Source organism: Pelodiscus sinensis, chromosome 8 (genome assembly GCF_049634645.1).
Source record: "Pelodiscus sinensis isolate JC-2024 chromosome 8, ASM4963464v1, whole genome shotgun sequence".
In the NCBI taxonomy this organism is placed as follows: domain Eukaryota; kingdom Metazoa; phylum Chordata; order Testudines; family Trionychidae; genus Pelodiscus; species Pelodiscus sinensis.
In genome coordinates this window covers 30,121,552-30,140,235 of record NC_134718.1, presented here as the reverse complement: position 1 = coordinate 30,140,235, position 18,684 = coordinate 30,121,552, and the positions used below count along the sequence as shown (strand labels likewise).

The following is an 18,684-nucleotide window of genomic DNA, read 5'->3' as shown; positions in this document are numbered from 1 at the left end:
TTGGCTTAAAGTGCTTCAGCTAATTCAGCTTAAAATTAACATTGCATTCTGGGCCTTGGAGTCTCAGCAGGCTACACCTCAATATTAAATACTAGAAGATTTACCTGATGTTGCTTGGGTCCTTAACTCAATTAATCTTTGTTTTTTGGAAAATAAAATGAAAATGTATGTGCTTCATTTAAACCATTGCTCTGCGGGTGGCGATGGAGATAAGTGGCTCAGTATACAGGCTGCCCTGGGGAGAGAGGGCTGCTCGAGCCCTCTTTCACCGCAGCATCTTGGGGTCAGGTGAGAAGCATCTCTCCATAGTCACTGCAGCTCCAGAGAGCACATCCTGGGGAGGGATGAAAATGTCCTCTGGCTAGGATAGGTCGAGGGTCATCTGCCTCCTGTGCTCAGCTGCCAGAGTGAAGAATGCAGCAAATTGTCACACTTCTGTCACTTCCTCATGAACGGGAAGAGCCAGAAATGTTCCTGTATGAATGGGGGTGGGGAAAAGCTTCAGCCCCTTCAACCTCCCTAAAGGACGCCGAGGGGGCGGTAGGCTTGGGCAGTCCCAGACTGGGGGGAGGGGGTGCATCCTCTGCCAGCCCCTTTCAGCTGCCTGGTGATTCTGTCTCTTTTCTGTATAACTTTATGAGAAGCCATCCCATTTTGGAAATGTCCCATTTTCCTGGCACAGCCAAACCCTGACCTTGCTTTAAGTTATGATGTGAGGAAGCTGTAGGCCAAATTTCGTGGCCCTAGCTGATACCATTTAGTGGGAGATTTTGAACAGATGGACAGTCTTTCTCAAATACATAGTAGGTAAGAATATTTGTAACCTCTTTCATCTTAGATAGAGAAGGAGCACCCTGGAGGCTTTTAGCATGTTGACCTGTTGGACAATGTTTGGCCTTGTCTGCTTCTCTGTGAAGTCCAGTCTAACACTGATCATTTATTCCTCCCCCAGGGAATGGAGGTCTGGTGAATTACAAAATCCTCTCTGGCTCCGAGGGGAAGTTTGAAATTGATGAGAGCACTGGCCTCATCACCACCATCGACTATCTGGACTATGAGACAAAAACCAGTTACCTGATGAATGTCTCTGCCACAGACCAGGCACCCCCCAACAACCAAGGGTTTTGCAATGTCTATGTCAGCCTGTTGAATGAATTGGATGAGGCTGTGCAGTTCTCCAACGTCACCTATGAGGCAGTGATCACAGAGAACATCCCCAAAGGCTCTGAGGTGCTGCGTGTCCTAGCACGTTCCATTGACAACCTGAACCAGATCACATACAAGTTTGACCCCAACACCAATGCTCAGGCCCTGTCCCTGTTCAAGATCAATGGAATCACTGTACGTAGCTAACAATCGCCCATCTAGCTGAGGCGTTAGGTGCTTGAGCATAAAAGCATGACATGCATATTCACTATCTCTGTGGTGGTTTGTCCCTGGTAGGGCGTCATCACAGTCAAAGGCCAGGTGGATCGAGAGAAGGGGGATTTCTACACTTTAACAGTAGTAGCAGATGATGGGGGACCAAAGGTTGACTCTACTGTGGTGAGTGGATTTTAGTTGTTTTTGCGGTAGTCTTTTATCTTAGACCTGGTATAAGCTAAACAATGGCTGACGGCATGAGAACATCCTTTTATTTCTTCTCTTTTGGGAAGGAGTACCCCAGCTAAACGTCATTCACTTCTCCTGTCTAAGGGTTGCCTTTGTTTCTTACTTTTGACCCGCTCAATCAGTATCCATTCCCCAGAGTGCAGATGCTCTGCTGCGAGGACAGACTACAGTGACCTCCTCAGATCCCTGCAACTGTCACTCCCCCAGGAGTCAGCACTCTAGTACTTTTGCAATTCAAAATCTCCCCTCTCTTTCTCTCTCCCCTCCACTTCGCCAAGGGTCAGGTGAATCCCCACTGCAATGTACCTGGTCTGCATCCACCCAGGCACTTTCAGATGTGCACTTTCTACTAAACACAAATCATGTTTGTGGTAATGCCCCAAGGACGGCCACAGGACCTTCTCTTTTCCCTTTCTCCTTTGCATGCTTCTTCCTGCAGCTCTCTGTAGTCCTGTCTCCTGAACTGCTAATTCATGACTTGTATGGTGAGTTGATTGTCAACCTGAGGTCTCCTGTAGTAACCTCCGTGAGGTCTTTTGATTGGGTATGAAGCCTATGGTCTTGATTCCATTCCCAAACCAAGCAATGCTTTCTTGCCAAGCCATCCAGAAAATTGAGTTTTAGTCCTGAATTATAGGGTCATGGCCATAAGCATGGGGTGTTGTGTTTTAACTTCCATATAACAGGCTGGTTTTTAAAAAAAGGAAATACTTAGAGTTTGGAGGAGGTTACTCACCAGATTAAAACAGTTTGCAGTTAGGTAAAATTTGGGGTCTAAAATCTTTGATGGTGTGTGGCTAACACTCCTTCCTGAATATCCCAATTGTCCTCGGGGTTGCAAAGATTCATGATCTACAGGCAAGTTGCAGGTCATATATGCTACAACACCTCTAACACAAAAGTTCAGCTAAAGAGTGGAACTACCGCCATATCCTTGGTGGAAAGGTAATGGAGCTATATTGATTTACACCAGCTGAGAATCTGATTGAGAGATTTTAACTCCTAACCTTCTTATTTTTGTTTGTGTCATTTAAGGATGGTAGGTTGTGATTTAAAGGATTCGAATAGCTTGAATTTTGGTAAATCTGTTACCTTCAAAAATGACATGCTCAGGCAAAACAAATGCAGCCAAGTCACAACTGATACTGGCCTCCAGCAGTCGGGGTACCAGTGTCTTTTCTTTCTAGACACTGTCATAATAATTTCTGGGTTAATCTGAAGCCAGAAGATTGAAGTGTTAGAGCAAGCGGCCCGGGTGGAGGGAAGTGAATTACCCAGGGAATGTGCATTGGTTTGCAGAAAGCGTAGTGGTTGTTTTAATCTGAATTTTGATAGAAGTGTTTGCCTTTCCCCTTGGGGGTCCTGCCTCCACATCACAAAGCTACTCAACAAAAAGGAGCCTCAAACTATGTGACCTGACCCATGCAGCCTCCCTTTTTTGTCTTCGGGGCGTGGGTAAGGTGCACTGGTAGCAGAGTTATGGAGGGGAAGTTTGCACAGCATCTGCCTTCATTGTTCTGGTTCCACCAGCGTCCCTTTCCCCGGCCTTTCCAAAGCACTTAGCTCATGCTGTGTTATTAAAAGAAAAGGGAAATATCTGTTAACTGTATTTTTTTTCTTTTTCTTTCCCATTCTGCTTCCCTCCAACAGAAGGTAAGAGTGTTTGTATGTCTTTATCCCTTCCTTCCTCCTGCCTGCCTTCCTCTCTCACAGTCACTGCATAGGTAGCTTTACAACATCTGTCATAACACAAAAAACCTGGGCACCATACAGATTGATAGCATCTACTCTACCATTTAACCAGGTACAGCATGCACTCCCCAGTGCCCAGCCAAGGCCATGGCCTTTGGGTCTCCATTCCTATGGGGTTTCTAGTGCTGGTGCTGGACCAAGAGTTCCACAATCCTTGTGCCGTGGGACTTCCAGCACTATGATAAATCCTGGCCTCTGTGCTGCAGTGGGGAAAGCTCTCTGACCCTGTACTCTTCCCCCACCCGTGCAGTCTCACCTTTGCTGTTTCCTGTGTCATGAGTGCTCAGCAATGCAGCCTCCGTTTTTCTCTTCGTATGTGTGTTTGATGGAGTATTTTAAAACCACATCATGAACCGGATTATCAGATGGCATGAATCAACATAGCTGCATTGAAGTCCAGGAGCTCTACTGATTTCTACCAGCTGAGCATCTGGCCCTATGTAACCAACCCACTAGGTGCATAAGGAAAGAAAGCCAAAGGGCCTGGAAAGCAGGTTAGCCGGCTTCCAAGATGCAAACGCTCCCCTGTGCAGTGGCTCATTCCAGCCAGAAAGGGTTGGCTGCTGAGAGTGTGAGGTTGCCTCGGCAGCTGCAGATTTTCTGCTTGAGCTGACTGGGTTTTCCCCCTCCTGCCTTCTTTTTTAGCTACAACAATAACAGTGTCACCCAATTTTTTTAAAAAAACAAACCCACAGGTTTCCTCCAGGACGTTATCACATTGACTATAGGGCTGCACCTGGAGCCCATAAATAGAGCCCCAAGAACAAAAATGTTCTTCCTCTCTTTCTCCACTATTATATATAGTGCATAAGACTTTAATTTTAAGCATGATGACAGCATTTCCTCTGGCTAATGACAGAAGTGGCAGACACTTGTCTTCTTTTTTAATTGTTGACCACAGCTGAGCAACATTTACATCTACTACTTCTTTTTCCTGCTGCTGCTACTACTGGTTGTGTCTTAATGCTGTGTCTGTATACATGAATGCTGAATCATGGCCTATTTGATTTATGGAGCTTTGCGCATTGGGCTTCTCTGCATTGATGTCTTCCTGGCAAAGCTGAGTGGTACACAGATTGCAGCTGAGGCATGGAACCCATCTGTGAGCTGTGGATCCATCTTGGATGGACCAGAATATCATCCCCTCTTCCTGTGTGAAGAAATAGATCAGCCCAGGAAGAAATTCTGGGCTTGTCCACACTCAAAACTTGCCCAGGTTGTAGCATTTTAGTTAAATGGATGTAAACTTCTGTGTGAACACGGAGACAAGCTTATTAAATGGCTTATGTTGATTTCATTTATTTCAAATCCTTCCCAATGCAATTTTGTGTGTAGAAAAGGCCTAGGAAATTGCATGAGTTTAACAGAAAAACCCTGCCCTGCACAATGCTAGCAGAGCATCCCCTGCCAGGGCAAATCTATACATTTTCTGGTTAGCCAGCTAAAACTGAGAGCTCTGGGTAGATATTGACCCCCTCAAATACCACTTTTTTCTCCCCGTTGCACTAGCCTTTCCCCCTCCCTTGTTTAACTTACATGCACATACAGAACAGGGCCATGGGCAGGAATTTCTCTGGGGAGGAGCGTTTTTTTTGTAAATGTGGACCACAGTTTTTTAAAATATAAAGGAATCCAAAATAGCTATGCAATGAGTGTGCATAACAGAGGTTAATGAAAAATGGGAGTGGAAACAGTGGTTGGTAAAATGATTTTGTTATAACATACTATAAATGTATACAGTAACAACGGTTTTATAGAAATTACCTTCTGGGACCATGGCGGGCAGCGCAGCTGCCATGGCACCCTGCTCCCTTAGTCGCCTCTGACTTCTGGTGCTCTACCTGCTCGATGAAGCCAGCGCCGGGTGAGTGCGAGCAGCTGGGAGTGCCATTGCCCCAGCCCTGCTGTGCTGCCACCAGCCCTCTCCCATCCCCGTAACATAGTGGTTCTCAAACTTTTTGGCCCATGGACCACCTAGCTCAATGCAAACCTTTCCACGGATCATGGGGTGTGCGTTCGCACCCTTTGCACACCCCCCCCCCCCCCGCATATAGGCCTGCAGAAGATTCACATATTATAGGTTATAAGGCCATTGGACACCAGCGTAATCATCTAGTATGACCTCTGGCATAAAATAAGCCCTTTACTTAATTCCTGTTTGAACTAGATGTCCTCAGTGCATTTGGAGGAGTTAGTGATACAGCCTTTCAACTCTTGAGACCTGCACTCAAAATGTAAAATGAATGTCCTGGTCCCATCCTATTCCTAGCAGAACATACATTCACCCATATTCTAAACAACAGTAATGTTGTCACAGATTTTAATCCCTTCTTGGGCAAGTCTCTGGACTGCCACAGCCACCTCAGTGAGTCAAGCTTCAGCTTCATCAGCAGCACCAAGTGGGAAAGGATTGCAGAGGGTCTGCTGTCATTAGTGTGTCTGTCCCTCTTAAATACACTTAACAGGAACCACATGTTAAAGATTGTCCTCAGCCACTCAGCAGAACCTGGATTTAACTAGTCTTTCACTGAGATTGTCTGGTTCTTCTGCCATTGTCAGCACACCTGGGCCTGAGTGGTGAGATCTAATATGATGGGGAGGGAAGGAAATACTGAATGCCAGCTTATGCCCTTTAAGATGCTCTGTACATTTCTCATTTTCATCCCAAAGGCTATGCCATCCCCAACATGGCTGCCTTCGGGAAGTTATCATGAGCCAGACTCCTGGTAAAGCTCTCATTAATCTCTACACTCTTGTTCAATAGGTAACAATCACCGTTCTGGATGAGAATGACAACAGCCCACAGTTTGACATCACCTCTGACTCTGTGGTGAGTGTAGCGGAGGACAGTGCCATTGGGAGGCGAATTGCTGTTGTCCTGGCCAGAGATCCAGACGCAGGAAGCAATGGGCAGGTACCAGTGCTTATGCAGCTATAAACTATACTTGGGTGTGTATACACTGCACCCTTACCTCGAAATAACTGACAGGAACACGTTTCATAAAGAGGGGGGAAACATGCAGTTCCCAATTTATACCATAGTGTGTCTGCTTCCTGCACACCATGTCCATATTCCCAAAGAGTTAAACCTTATTGTGTTTCTCTAGCCAGTTTCAAAAAGGGTTAAAAATTGAAGGAGATAAATTCATGGAGGATAGGTTCACCAATTGCTATTAGTTAGGATGGGCAAAGCTGGTCACCGCAACTTCTGTTTGTCAGAAGCAGGGAACAAATGATGGGATGGATCATTTGATGATTTCCTGTTCTGTTCATTCCCTCTGGGGCACCTGGCATTGGCCACTGTTGGAAGACAGGATTCTGGGCTAGATGGACCTTTGATCTGACCAGTATGGCTGTTCTTATGGTCAAATTTATCTAGAACCTCCTCAGAGATATTTTTCCAGCTACTCCTCTCTCAGGGTCTCTAAGATCTTAGCCTCTAAAATTTTATTGTTTATGAACATTAACACCACAATTTTTGGCAATGGGGCTGCTCTTTAGTTTGGGATGGATAGTGCCAAAAACCAGCAGGGCTTGTTTGGTCACTGTGGAGGGTGTCTGAAGAAAGACATATTAAGCATTTCCCTTGAGTGCCAAGACACAGTGGACCTGAATATATGAGGGGGAGGGGGAGGGTGTATGATTTTTCTATGCTCCCAATGGACAGCAGGGAATTTCTATCCAGATTAAAATAGGAAGCTCTCTCCATTTTGCCAGAAGAATTTATAAGATGCTGTGAGATTCCAGCAAGTTTTTTACTTAAAATTAGGACTGTCAAGCGATTAAAAAAATTAATCGTGATTAATCGCGTGCAACTGCCCCTTTGGAAATGCTTTCAAAGAGGCAGCGCTACAGAAGCCCGGGATCAGCTGGAGTCCACACAGACCCTGGCTCAGTGCAGCACTGCCCCTTGGAAAGGCTGCCCTGGCGTTTCCAAAAGGCAGTGCTGAGGAAGCCTGGGGTCAGCTGGAGTCTTCAGCTGACCCCAGGCTCCATACAGCTGCCCTTTGGAAAGGCCACGCTGCACGGAGCTTGGGGTCAGCTGGAGACTCTAGCTGATCCCAGGCTCCTAATTCGCTGCCCCTTTGAAGCGCCAGTCCGGCACTTCAAAGGGGCAGTGCAGCATAAACGCCTGTGATTAACACATTAAAAATGGTGTTAATCCTTCCCTGTGTTAATGGCAGGCGTTAATTCACATCAGTTGGCAGCCCTACTTAAATTAATCAGCCTAGTCCTTCTCTGAGTGACAGCTTAGTACATCCAAAGCAAATTGAGCTGAATATACATACTGAATATATATACTGAATTCAGCTGTAAGGTCAGGTTTGCCACAGTCAAAGCCTAGTGAAGTCAGGGAGTTCCTTTCTTAACACTGTGAGGCCTTTCAAAGTGCAGCCATCTTCCTTTCATGTTTGGAAACCATCTAGTACTCACTGAGGGCTACTGCTAATAAATACTTTATCATTATATAATGATATCAAGTTGTTTCTGTGTCTGCATGCCACTATGACAGCCTCAACCATGCCAAAACCTGGAACAACTGGTGAAACAGAGTAGAGATGAGCAAATCACGTCACGCAGAATAAAATCTTTCCCAAATTAAGAAATCTCATGGCATCTGAACTAGAACCTGAATTGTGGTTAGAAGTTTGGCTTACATTCTAAAGGGCGATTTTTCTAAATCTTTCTCACCAAAACCAGCAGCAAAATGCAGGACAATGTAGCACTTTAAAGACTAACAAGATGGTTTATTAGATGATGAGCTTTCGTGGGCCAGACCCACTTCCTCAGATCAAATAGTGGAAGAAAGTAGTCACAACCATATATACCAAAGGATACAATTAAAAAAAATGAACAAATATGAAAAGGACAAATCACATTGCAGAAGGGGGATGCGGGGGGGGGGGGGGGGGGGAGGAAGGAAGGTAAGTGTCTGTGAATTGATGATATTAGAGGTAGGGAGAGTGTGATGTTTGTGAGTTAATGGTATTAGAGGTGATAATTGGGGAAACTGTCTTGGTAATGGGTGAGATAGTTCAAATGTTTGTTAAGTCCTTGTTGGCAAGTGTCCAGCAGCACATATACAAAATACTCTGAGAGTCTGCTGCATTGGATTTTCAGCACAAGAGCCAGCACAAGCCAGGTTTAGTAAGACCTCGTCAGTCTGTAATGACTCTTCTCCCTTCCTTGACCCCTCTGCTCCTCACTTCCCCACACTTCCCATTATTTATTTCCTTCTTACCAGGTGACCTTTTCACTGACATCAGGAAACATAGGCAGCGTCTTTGAAATCCGCACCACCAATAATACCTATGGAGAAGTGTTTGTGGGAAGGCCATTGGATAGAGAGCTGCTAGACCACTACACCTTGAAGGTAACCTGGAGCTTACAACCATCCTAACTGCATTTTCTGCAATATGCAACAGACAAGTAGTTCAGATACAAAAACTCATTACCCATCTAGATGGTACTCCAAATAATGCCTTTGGGGAGTGAAGTTTAGCAGTCTGAAACTACAGTTTCTGAATGTGATTTGTATGATGCTGCAGGTATTCCTGTGGCTACTTAAGCTAATTATTGGGAAATTTTCCACATCAAATATATTATAGCTTCCCTGTTTGTGTTGCTTATTTCATACAAAGTGTTGCACATCTGTGTTTGTGTGTGTAACTATAAAGGCACAAAGCTCTACATTGCTGAATAGATAGCAATAAAGCACATATTTTAATTGTCAAAAATTGGCAGGTGGAGGGGCAGACTTTCACAGCAGCAATTTCAACATTCTAGTTTGTATTGGTTCTTATAATGCACTTCCCATCGCAATGCACTGGAAGGCACTCAGATATTAAGCAATGACATCTGTCACGAGTTTGTTCTGTCATCCTCTGTCATGGTGATAGCCATGGTACCTCTGCTCAGAGCTAGTTAGAGAGGACAGTTTGTTAGGAACAAAAATGTATAAACATATTTGATATCCCTACAAGGTGATTCTCAAAGTGTTTTAAAGAACACCGTCATATTAAAAGGGGAATCAAAGGAAACAGTTTTTATCCTTCAGTACAGGCAGTCCCCGGGTTACGTACAAAATAGGGACTGTAGGTTTGTTCGTTGAATCTGTATGTAAGTCGGAACTGGCGTCCAGATTCAGCCGCTGCTGAAACTGATCAGTTTCAACAGCGGCTGAATCTGGACGCCAGTTCTGACTTACATACAGATTCAACTTAAGAACCCCAGGCATCCCCAAGTCAGCTGCTGCTGAAACTGATCAGCGGCTGAATCCAGGAAGCCCTGGGCAGGGGCTTCCTGTAGTCAGCCACTGGTCAGTTTCAGCAGCGGCTGACTTGGGGACGCCTGGGGCAGAGCAGCTGGGGTGCTGCTGGGTTGGTCCAGTAGCGCCGCCGCTCCTCGGCGCTACTGGACCAACCCAGCAGCACCCAAGCTGCTCTGCCCCAGGCGTCCTGATTCAGCCGCTGCTGAATCTGACCAGCAGCGGCTGAATCAGGATGCCTGGGGCAGAACAGCTGGGGTGCTGCCCGGTTGGTCCAGTAGCGCCCAGAGCGGCGCTACGGGACCAACTGGCAGCGCCCCAGCTGCTGTACCACAGATGTCTGGAGCAAAGTCACGGAGCACGGGGGCAGCGGGACAGCCCAGACGCGCCATGGCTGTCCGCTGCCCGCGCGCTCCGCGGCTTGGCTCTGCTTGGCTCTGCTTTGCCCCCCCCCCATCCCCCTGGTCTGCAGACCGGGGGGGGGGGGGGGGACGGACAAAGCAGAGCTAAGCCCCGGAGCGCCCGGCCAGCTGTCAGCTGATCGCGCGCTCCGCGGCTTGGCTCTGCTTTGCCCCCCCCCCCCCCGTCCCCCTGGTCTGCAGACCAGGGAGACGGGGGGGGGGGGGGGGCAAAGCAGAGCTAAGCCTCGGAGCGCGTGGGCAGCGAACAGCCCTGTCCGCTGCCCACGTGTTCCGCCGCTTTGCTTCCTCTCCCTGGTCTGCTGGAGACAAGGGAGAGGAACCCCGTTCGTAACTGCGGATCCGACATAAGTCGGATCCGCGTAACTCAGGGACTGCCTGTACTTTTTTTTTTAATGCTACACAAAAACAGCTGAAAATGTTTGTTGGATTGTTTATTTGGTTGCGGGAAGAAGGGTTTTTAAAAAATCATAGAATTTTAACATTTGTTTGTTTTTCATTGGTTACACTGTTTTTGTCATGCTTAGATTTTGTTAAAGCCATTTCTTTTAAAGCAAAACAAAAAATGTTGAATCTCCCCTATTGGGCAGTGCCTTTTTATGATTTTTTTTCTTTTGCGACATTATAGCTGACTTTTTTTTCAACAAGATTTGAGCAAAGAAATATGCCCCTGCCTAGATATAACTATTGTGCTTCACTGTAGATCCAGGCATCTGACAACGGAATCCCACCTCGGAGAAAAGAACATGCTTTAAGAGTTAATATCCTGGATGTCAATGATAACCCACCAGTCATTGGAAATCCCTTGGGATACAATGTTAGCATTAATGAGGTAAACAACTCTGTTGCCTTATGTAACAGATTCTCAGTTCTCTTCCAAACTACAGCCTAGGGGCTATAAAGTCAGTTGATCTTCTCACTGGAAAATATCCTCAGTAACATTAGGATTCCCAGAGTATGACTCTGCTATCTCTCTTGCAGCCCTCAGCATAGGTATTTATCAGAGGAAGCATGGCCTGAGCACAAGGCCATCTTGTACTCTAGGCTAAAGGAGAATTCCATAAAGAGCTGTTAAGGGCAGTATGAATTATAGAGCAGTCTCTGGGGTAGTTCTAACTTACAACAGGGACTTTTCCAGTCTTAGGCACGTATAGGATACAAGAGGCAAAGGTGGCCCATAGCCTCTTCACCCCACTCAAGTATCACTCTGAGCATGACCATAGCCTGGAACCAAACTCTCAGATTCATGTTCCAGTGTGTGCTGAGATCCATGCTGTGACTTTGATCTGCCGAGAGGGACCATGATTTCCAATAATTTCCTCCAGAAAACACCACATGAATTCCTGACTCCTCTGTAGAAAAGACATGGATAACTTCTTCATTTGGAACAACATTCTTTGGAGGATATTTTGAACCTATTGTCCTTCGTATTAAGTGGCATTACACAGCTGCCAGGAAAAACAGAATGACCCAATGATCTGATGAAACTTCCAGAAAATCACCTGGAATTAAAGGGAATTGCCTCCCCAGAATATGAATTACTATCAGGAAACAGTCTCTGAAAGTTTGGTAATTAAGCAATAGAACAATAAGTATGAGAAAGGAAACATATTGCCTGAACTGAGATCTTTATGTGATTATGAAAAGTAAAATAAAAATAATGTGCATGTACCCAGTGACACCTTGCTAAATCTGCATGGTGTGTATGATTTATAGCTTTGAATTAAACCTAATAGTTTTTTCCAAACCCTCTTCTCTATTTAAATTGTATCTGAATTTTCTGTACCATTGGCCCTGGGAAATCAGCTGCTCAGCTTTGCCTTTTGTTTGGCTTGAGTTGCTCTAGAAGTGTTACCTATGGCTGAAGCAGGCTCAACATCTGTTCTGCTGCACTCTGCTTCAGTGCAAGTGTGGTCCAGAACAAAATGCTTTCAGCACTATTCCAGCAAACTGAAGCCGTTCTGTGTGATCAGTGGGGCACTCTGGGGTAGTCTCCTGTGCACCGTCCTTACAGGCTGGTCTGTTTTGGAAGGAGCTCAAGCTATGAAATAACAATGTGTGCAATTTCTTTTGTTAGCGTTAGAATCGTACAAAGGTGAGGATTTGTAACAAGGTATGAAGCATTCCCCTGCCAGCTCAGCGATTTAATTCTCAGCTGAACTGGTAGTGGCAAAATGTTGTTTCCATCTGACAGCTCTTCAGGCCTCTATGAAATGAGCTGGTAGCCCTTGTCTCACTTCCTAAGATGAAGGTGTCTGTTCTAGGAAAAACCACAACTTCAGCTGGCAGTTCAGTAATTCTCACCTTGGCTGGCATCTCTCAGCAGTTGGCCTGGATTGATCTGGTAACTGAATTAATCATTCAGCCCTAGAGATAACACTTCCAAGTCTAGGTTGAGGCACATGGGCAGAGTGGTGGGGGGATTTGTTTGTGCTCCATCCTCCCCAGAGAGCTTTCATCTCCAGGGCTGGTAGATGCCATCAACAACTATTGAGAACATTTTCCAGTTTCCCTCAGGCTCACTCTTTGTCAAGGTTTCATGTTGAGTAGAGCAGTGTGGCTGAGGTACCTGGAGATTTTTATAGTGAAAATGCTGGAGGAGCCTTCCCCCCTTCACGGTGTTCGAGGGCACCTCTAAGAGCTGTTTCACAGGGTACATTCTTGTTCAGATAAATCTGTGCCAGACGCTGACTTTTCTTTCTGTGCTCTGTCCCGGTCTCCTCATGGATCTCCAGAACGTTGGGGGAGGCACCGCTGTGGCTCAGGTGCGAGCAACCGACAGGGACGCTGGACTCAACAGCGTCCTTTCCTACTACATCACCCAAGGGAACGAAGATCTCATCTTCCGTATGGACCGAGTCACTGGGGAAATCGCTACCCGCCCATCCCCTCCTGACCGTGAGCGGCAGAGTTTCTACCGGCTGGTTATCACTGTGGAGGATGAGGGCAACCCATCCCTTTCAGTAAGTGCTGGTAGGGGGAGGGCTTTACCATTCTTATGTTCTTATTGTTGTTCTTATTGGTCTTATGTTCTTAACGTGGTTGGAATTGAGTAGAAAGTGCAGTCTGGTCCCAAGGATATCCCTAAGAAACTGTATGGGTAAGAGAATGTACATCTGTATCCAGGGCTGAAGAGATTATTTTGTGAATATTGATTAGTGTGGGTGAAGTGTAAATAGTCCCTCCATATCTAGCTGGCTATCCCTAGTAGCACACCTAATCATGGTGGTTATTTTCATTTTTGTGATTTACCCTATTACAAGGAGTAAACATGTTCATTAAAGATTCACTTTGCCGGTAGTGATATACATATTAGAACTTAGGCCTGGAGTAAAATGAGGTCTCCCTCCCACACAGTCCTGAGTCACAACAGCCTTTTGCTTCCTGTATGTGTGACTGTCTGAGAAGGGGTGGGGGTATGGGGGAGTTGACATTACAATTCAAGTTTAAGATCTGCCAAATGAGCGGTCTGACTCAGCAACCCCAAAAACCCACAGGGTGAGGTCCCTTCTCAAGAAGCACGGTGAGGAGTCTTGTGACAGTTGGTGAGACAAAGGCAAATGTTTTCTGCTCTGTATTTGCAATAGGGAGTTTCAGCCTGGCCCATTGGTGGGAGAGTAGTTCTCTGTGAGTATCCAGAGTCTTCATGTGAGTTACTCCTTGTGGAGCATTCAAAACTGAATCCAGGGAGTATTGCCAGTACACCACTAAAGCAGCATCATTGTCTCCCAGCATGACCTACTGTCACTGCTTTTTACCTTTTATAATTCTGCCCTGGCATGGTTCCAGAATAAGCCTTGACTTATTTATCTCCTTGTGAGTACTAAAAACACAAGCAAAATCCCTGACGTGCCAGCCACTGCCAGGGTCACCCTGCCCTGCCCCACAAGCACTGTTTGTGCTCTGTCAGACATGCAGGGCTTTGTCTACCCAGAGCTTTTTGTCTTGCTTGTCTTCACTGTGCAGTTTGCTCACTCAGAACCACAGGGATAGAAGTAAAATTCTACTTAAAAACCACTGGGGTAAGGGGTGGACTCTATCTTAAAAAATATAGTTCTTCTTCGAGTGCTTGTTCAAGTTGATACCAATCAAGTGTACGTACGCCACATGCATGAGTGTCGGAAACTTTTCCCCTGGCAGCTCCCATAAGGTCGGCTGTGGAGACCCGAAGAGTAGCACTGCTATATTAGTGCATATATACCACTGCAGACGCTACCCTTCCCTCGGTTCTTTGATGTCCGTGATGGCGTTGGAACTTCCTAGCTGTCTTGCTGTGGCAAGCTGCTAGTCCCTAGCACAGGTGTGGGCAATAATTTTAGACTGGGGGGGCACTTCCAAAATTTTTGAAGTGGCCCTGCTCTGCTCTGGAAGGGGCGTGGTCTTGGGCAGAAGGGGTTGGGGCCAGGACACTTCCTTGCTTCCCTGCCCACAGACCCTGACTGGCCCAGTAGTGGGGGGAGCATGTGAAGTCTTTGCCCCTGCGCCCCACCCAGAGAACTACCAGCTGTTCTGAATAGCTTGCGGCTCCATCTAGGCAGACCCCAGAATACATTCCCCCTCCCCAACGGTCAAAGGGGTTGAGAGGAGGTACTTTGTTCCCTCCAAAGGCTATGAGTTCCTGTTCTCATATCCTCATCCCTCCTCTCTTCTGGTATCAGCCTTCAACAAGAAGGAGGGTACGTCTACACTACAGCGCTAATTCGAACTAACTTAGTTCGAATTAGTTAATTCAAACTAAGCTAATTCGAACTAACGCATCCAGACTAAAAAACTAGTTCGAATTAGCGTTTTGCTAATTCGAACTAGCATGTCCACATTAAGTGGACCCTGAACCTGGCTTAAGGATGGCCGGAAGCAGTGCCGGCAGGGCATCAGATGAGGACTTAGAGCGTAGAGCTGCTGCGTCAGGCTAGCCGAGGGCTGTGCTTAAAGGGACCTGACCCTCACCCCGGACAGACAGTTCTCAGGGGTGCCCCGCTTGCAAAGCAGTCCTGGCTTGGAGTGCCCTGAGTGCCCACACTGGGCACATCACAGCACTCGGCCATCAGACCGGCTGCACTTGCCGCAGGCTGCCATCTGGGGAGAGGAGGCAATTGGGGGGCTGCAGGAGAGGTTCCACCCCCAGAAGCCCGCAGAGCCAGCCCAGTCCTCCCCATCGGGGGCTCGTACCCCATTCCTCCCTCACCTCCTTCCACTTACCCTTCCCTAGCCCCCCTTCCTGATGTACAAAATAAAGAAAACGTGTGGTCAAAAATAGAATCTCTCTTTATTGAACAAAACTTGGGGAGACTGGGAAAAGGAGATGGGAGAGGGGAAGAGAGAGTGTGGGAGAGGGGAGGGCAACTAAAATGATCAGAGGTTTGGAACAGGTCCTATATGAAGAGAGGCTAAAGAGACTGGGACTTTTCAGTTTAGAAAAGAGGAGACTGAGGGGGGATATGATAGAGGTCTATAAAAGCATGAGTGGGGTGGAGAGGGTGCATCAAGAAAAGTTCTTCATTAGTTCCCATAATAGAAGGACTAGAGGACACCAAAGGAAAGGAATGGGTAGCAGGCTTCAAACTAGTAACAGAAAGTTGTTCTTCACAAATTAAAGAGTCAACCTGTGGAACTCCTTGCTGCAGGAGGCTGTGAAGGCTAGAACTAGAACAGCGTTTAAAGAGAAGTGAGATAAAGTCATGGAGGTTGGGTCCATGGAGTGGTATTAGCCAGGGGGTAGGAGTGGTGTCCCTGCCCAAAGTTTGTGGAAGGCTGGAGATGGATGGCACGAGACAAATGACTTGGTCACTGTCTTCGGTCCATCCCCTCCAGGTTCCCTAGGGTTGGCCGCTGTTGGCAGACAGGCTACTGGGCTAGATGGACCTTTGGTCTGACCCAGTACGGCCATTGTAAGCTCAGAGCTCAGAGTCGGGGGTCTCAGTGGACCACCTTGATTTTCATGCACACCTGCTCCTGGGTGGCCAGGCTGGCAGCTCTCCTTCCCTAGACAGCCACTTTCCTGTGCCTAGTGCGGAGGTCGTGGACAAGGTCCACAATGTCCACACTAGCCCAGGCGGATGCCCGCCTCTTGCGGTCCCGGGCAAGCTCCCGGGAGCCTCCAGCCTGGTCCTGGAGAAGAGGGGGAGGGCTGGGGGGCATCGGGTGGCTGGCTCGAGCCGTGCCAGCTGCAGCTGGGTGCTGGCAGGCTTGCACCTGGAACGGGCACCGTAGCCAGCCCGTGCCCCTTTAAGAGGTCCGGGTCCGGGAGGGGGGCAATAGAGTTTCCCTGGTTTTGGCTAGAGTGGCCACTAGGGAAAGCTGGGGAGGGCTAGCCTCCCACTAGTTCGAATTAAGGAGCTACACACCCCTTAATTCGAACTAGTAAGTTCGAACTAGGCTTAGTCCTCGTACAATGAGGTTTACCTAGTTCGAACTAAGCGCTTCGCTAGTTCGAATTAAGTTCGAACTAGCGGAACGCTAGTGTAGTGCCTATCAAACTTAATTCGAACTAACGTCTGTTAGTTTGAAGTAACTTTGTAGTGTAGACATACCCGGAGAAACAAGGGCAACAGGCCCCTGATCCCAAGACCAAAGAGGCCAGAAACACTGACCTGTTTGGCAGGAAAGTCAACTCTGCATGAGGTCAACAGCTGAGGATTGCTAACCAACAGGTGATCCTCAGCCATTATGCATTCAAGTTGTGGGAGGTGCTCTAAAAATATAAGGTGCTCCTGTCTCACGATAACTGCCAGGAGTTTGGGCCCTGATGGAGAAGGGCTGCACCATAGCCAAGACCTCTTTACAAGTGCCCTAGACTCTGCAGACTTGGTAATGAGGACATTGTCAATGGGGGTGACTATGCGCCAGTCAGCATGGCTTCAGGCCTCGGGGCTTCCCCTGGAGGTCCAGTACACATTTCAGGACCTCCCCTTTGAGGGCGAGAGCCAGTTCTCAGAACAGACAAAATTCTAAGCTACATTCCCTCAAAGACTTCTGGGCAACCACAGCCATTTGGAGAAGCACACCCCAGCTTCCCAAAGTCACCCCTTCCATCTTTGTCCTCCACAGCAGAGGTTTGCACCAAGACAGCACCCTGAACAGCAGCGCAGGTGCAACAGGAACAATAACAGGAGAACCCCATCTCAGCAAAATAACCAGGGGAATAACTCCTCTAAAGCCCTGTAGACCTGAAACAGGCCTTTTGAAGGTGCACCCAAGGGCAGAGCACCAGACCTACCAGATCCCTCCCATTTATTTTCAGCCACACTATTCCACTTCTATCGTGCATGGGCCAGTATTACTTCAGATCACTGGGTCCTCTGCATGGCTGGGGTGGGATAGTCCCTGCAGTTTACATCCCCACCGCCTCACCATCACCCTTCCCCGTCCCTCTTTAGGGACCTCTCTCACAAGCATCTCCTGAAACAGGGGGTCTGATTGTTCCTTGAACTAGGTGTGATACATGAGAAGTGGTCCCTCTGGGGATGAGGAACATGGGTTTTTACTCCCCTACTTTCTGATACCAAAGGTGAAAGGCAGTTTAAGACCAATCCTAGACCTAAAAAACCTCAGCCGCTACATGCGGAAAATGAAATTCATGATGGTCTCACTAGCCACCATAATTCCCTGTCTTGATCCAGAAAACTGGTTCACTGCCCTCGACATGAAGGACGCACACTTCCACATTTCAATCCTTCCATGTCACGGACACTATCTCAGATTTACAGTAGCAAACAAGCATTACCAGTTTGCAGTGCTCCCATTTGGCCTGTCTACTGCCCCAAGAGTATTTACCAAATGTATGGCAGTGGCAGCTGCCTTCCTGCACAAGAAAGGGGTCCAGGTGTTTCCTTATCTGGACGACTAGTTATTAAAAGTGACTTCCAGAGAGCAACTTCATGCACACATGGGGCTCATGTTAGAGCTGTTCAGAGCCCTGGGCATCCTTCTCAAATGGAAAGTCAGCCCAGCAAAAAACAGAGTTTATAGGGGTGACCCTGGACTCAAGGGAGGGCATCTCTTCCAGAAACCCAGTCTCAGGTGATATAGGACTTGATACACACTCTTACTCATTGTCCTGTTACAACGGCGAGAATGTGCCTCAAACTTCTAGGTCACATGACATCATGCTGCCACGTGATCAGATGTGCGTGTTTATGCCTCAAACCCCTTTAGGGATGGCTCGCCTCAGTCTATGTGCCAACACAAGACAGTCTGGATGTGGTGGTGTCTATCCCCCAGCAGGTGATCAATTCTCTCAGGTGGTGGCTGAACCCGCGAAACCTGTCAGAAGGGGTGCAGTTTGCCCCCTTAGCTCCCATCCTAACCCTAGTAACAGATGCAACATGAGACTCAACAGCAGGAGAGAGTTAAGAACTGTGATTTTATTTATTTCAATTTAGAGCCACCGTGTATTTCCCTACCTCCAGGTGCTTGTACAGCAGTAAAAAAGGCATACCGAATAATAAAAGGAATACCATTCTGATGCACACTTATACATATTAGATTTCTCAATTTATTATGACCCGTACCCAGGTGGCCCACTCTAACGATTTAACACACACTAGCTTGTGGTTCTTCTGCATGCCATGGCATGTTTTTATATTCCAGTGTCCAGCTTATTGCAGAGTGTTTGCGTGTCTTTTCCATACCTGT

At 47.2% G+C, this 18,684-nt stretch overlaps 1 protein-coding gene across 6 annotated transcripts in view; it reads left to right on the top strand.

Annotated features, from left to right (window-relative positions):
- Positions 1 to 18,684, top strand: part of CDH23 (cadherin related 23) — a 576,749-nt gene that overhangs the window by 438,888 nt on the left and 119,177 nt on the right. For all 6 annotated transcript variants that reach the window (XM_075934954.1, XM_075934955.1, XM_075934952.1 and 3 more), the window contains 6 exons: positions 953 to 1,341; positions 1,444 to 1,545; positions 6,128 to 6,277; positions 8,609 to 8,737; positions 10,754 to 10,882; positions 12,786 to 13,013. In XM_075934954.1, the coding sequence (XP_075791069.1) occupies positions 953 to 1,341; positions 1,444 to 1,545; positions 6,128 to 6,277; positions 8,609 to 8,737; positions 10,754 to 10,882; positions 12,786 to 13,013 (1,127 nt within the window). The remainder of the gene's footprint in view (positions 1 to 952; positions 1,342 to 1,443; positions 1,546 to 6,127; positions 6,278 to 8,608; positions 8,738 to 10,753; positions 10,883 to 12,785; positions 13,014 to 18,684) is intronic.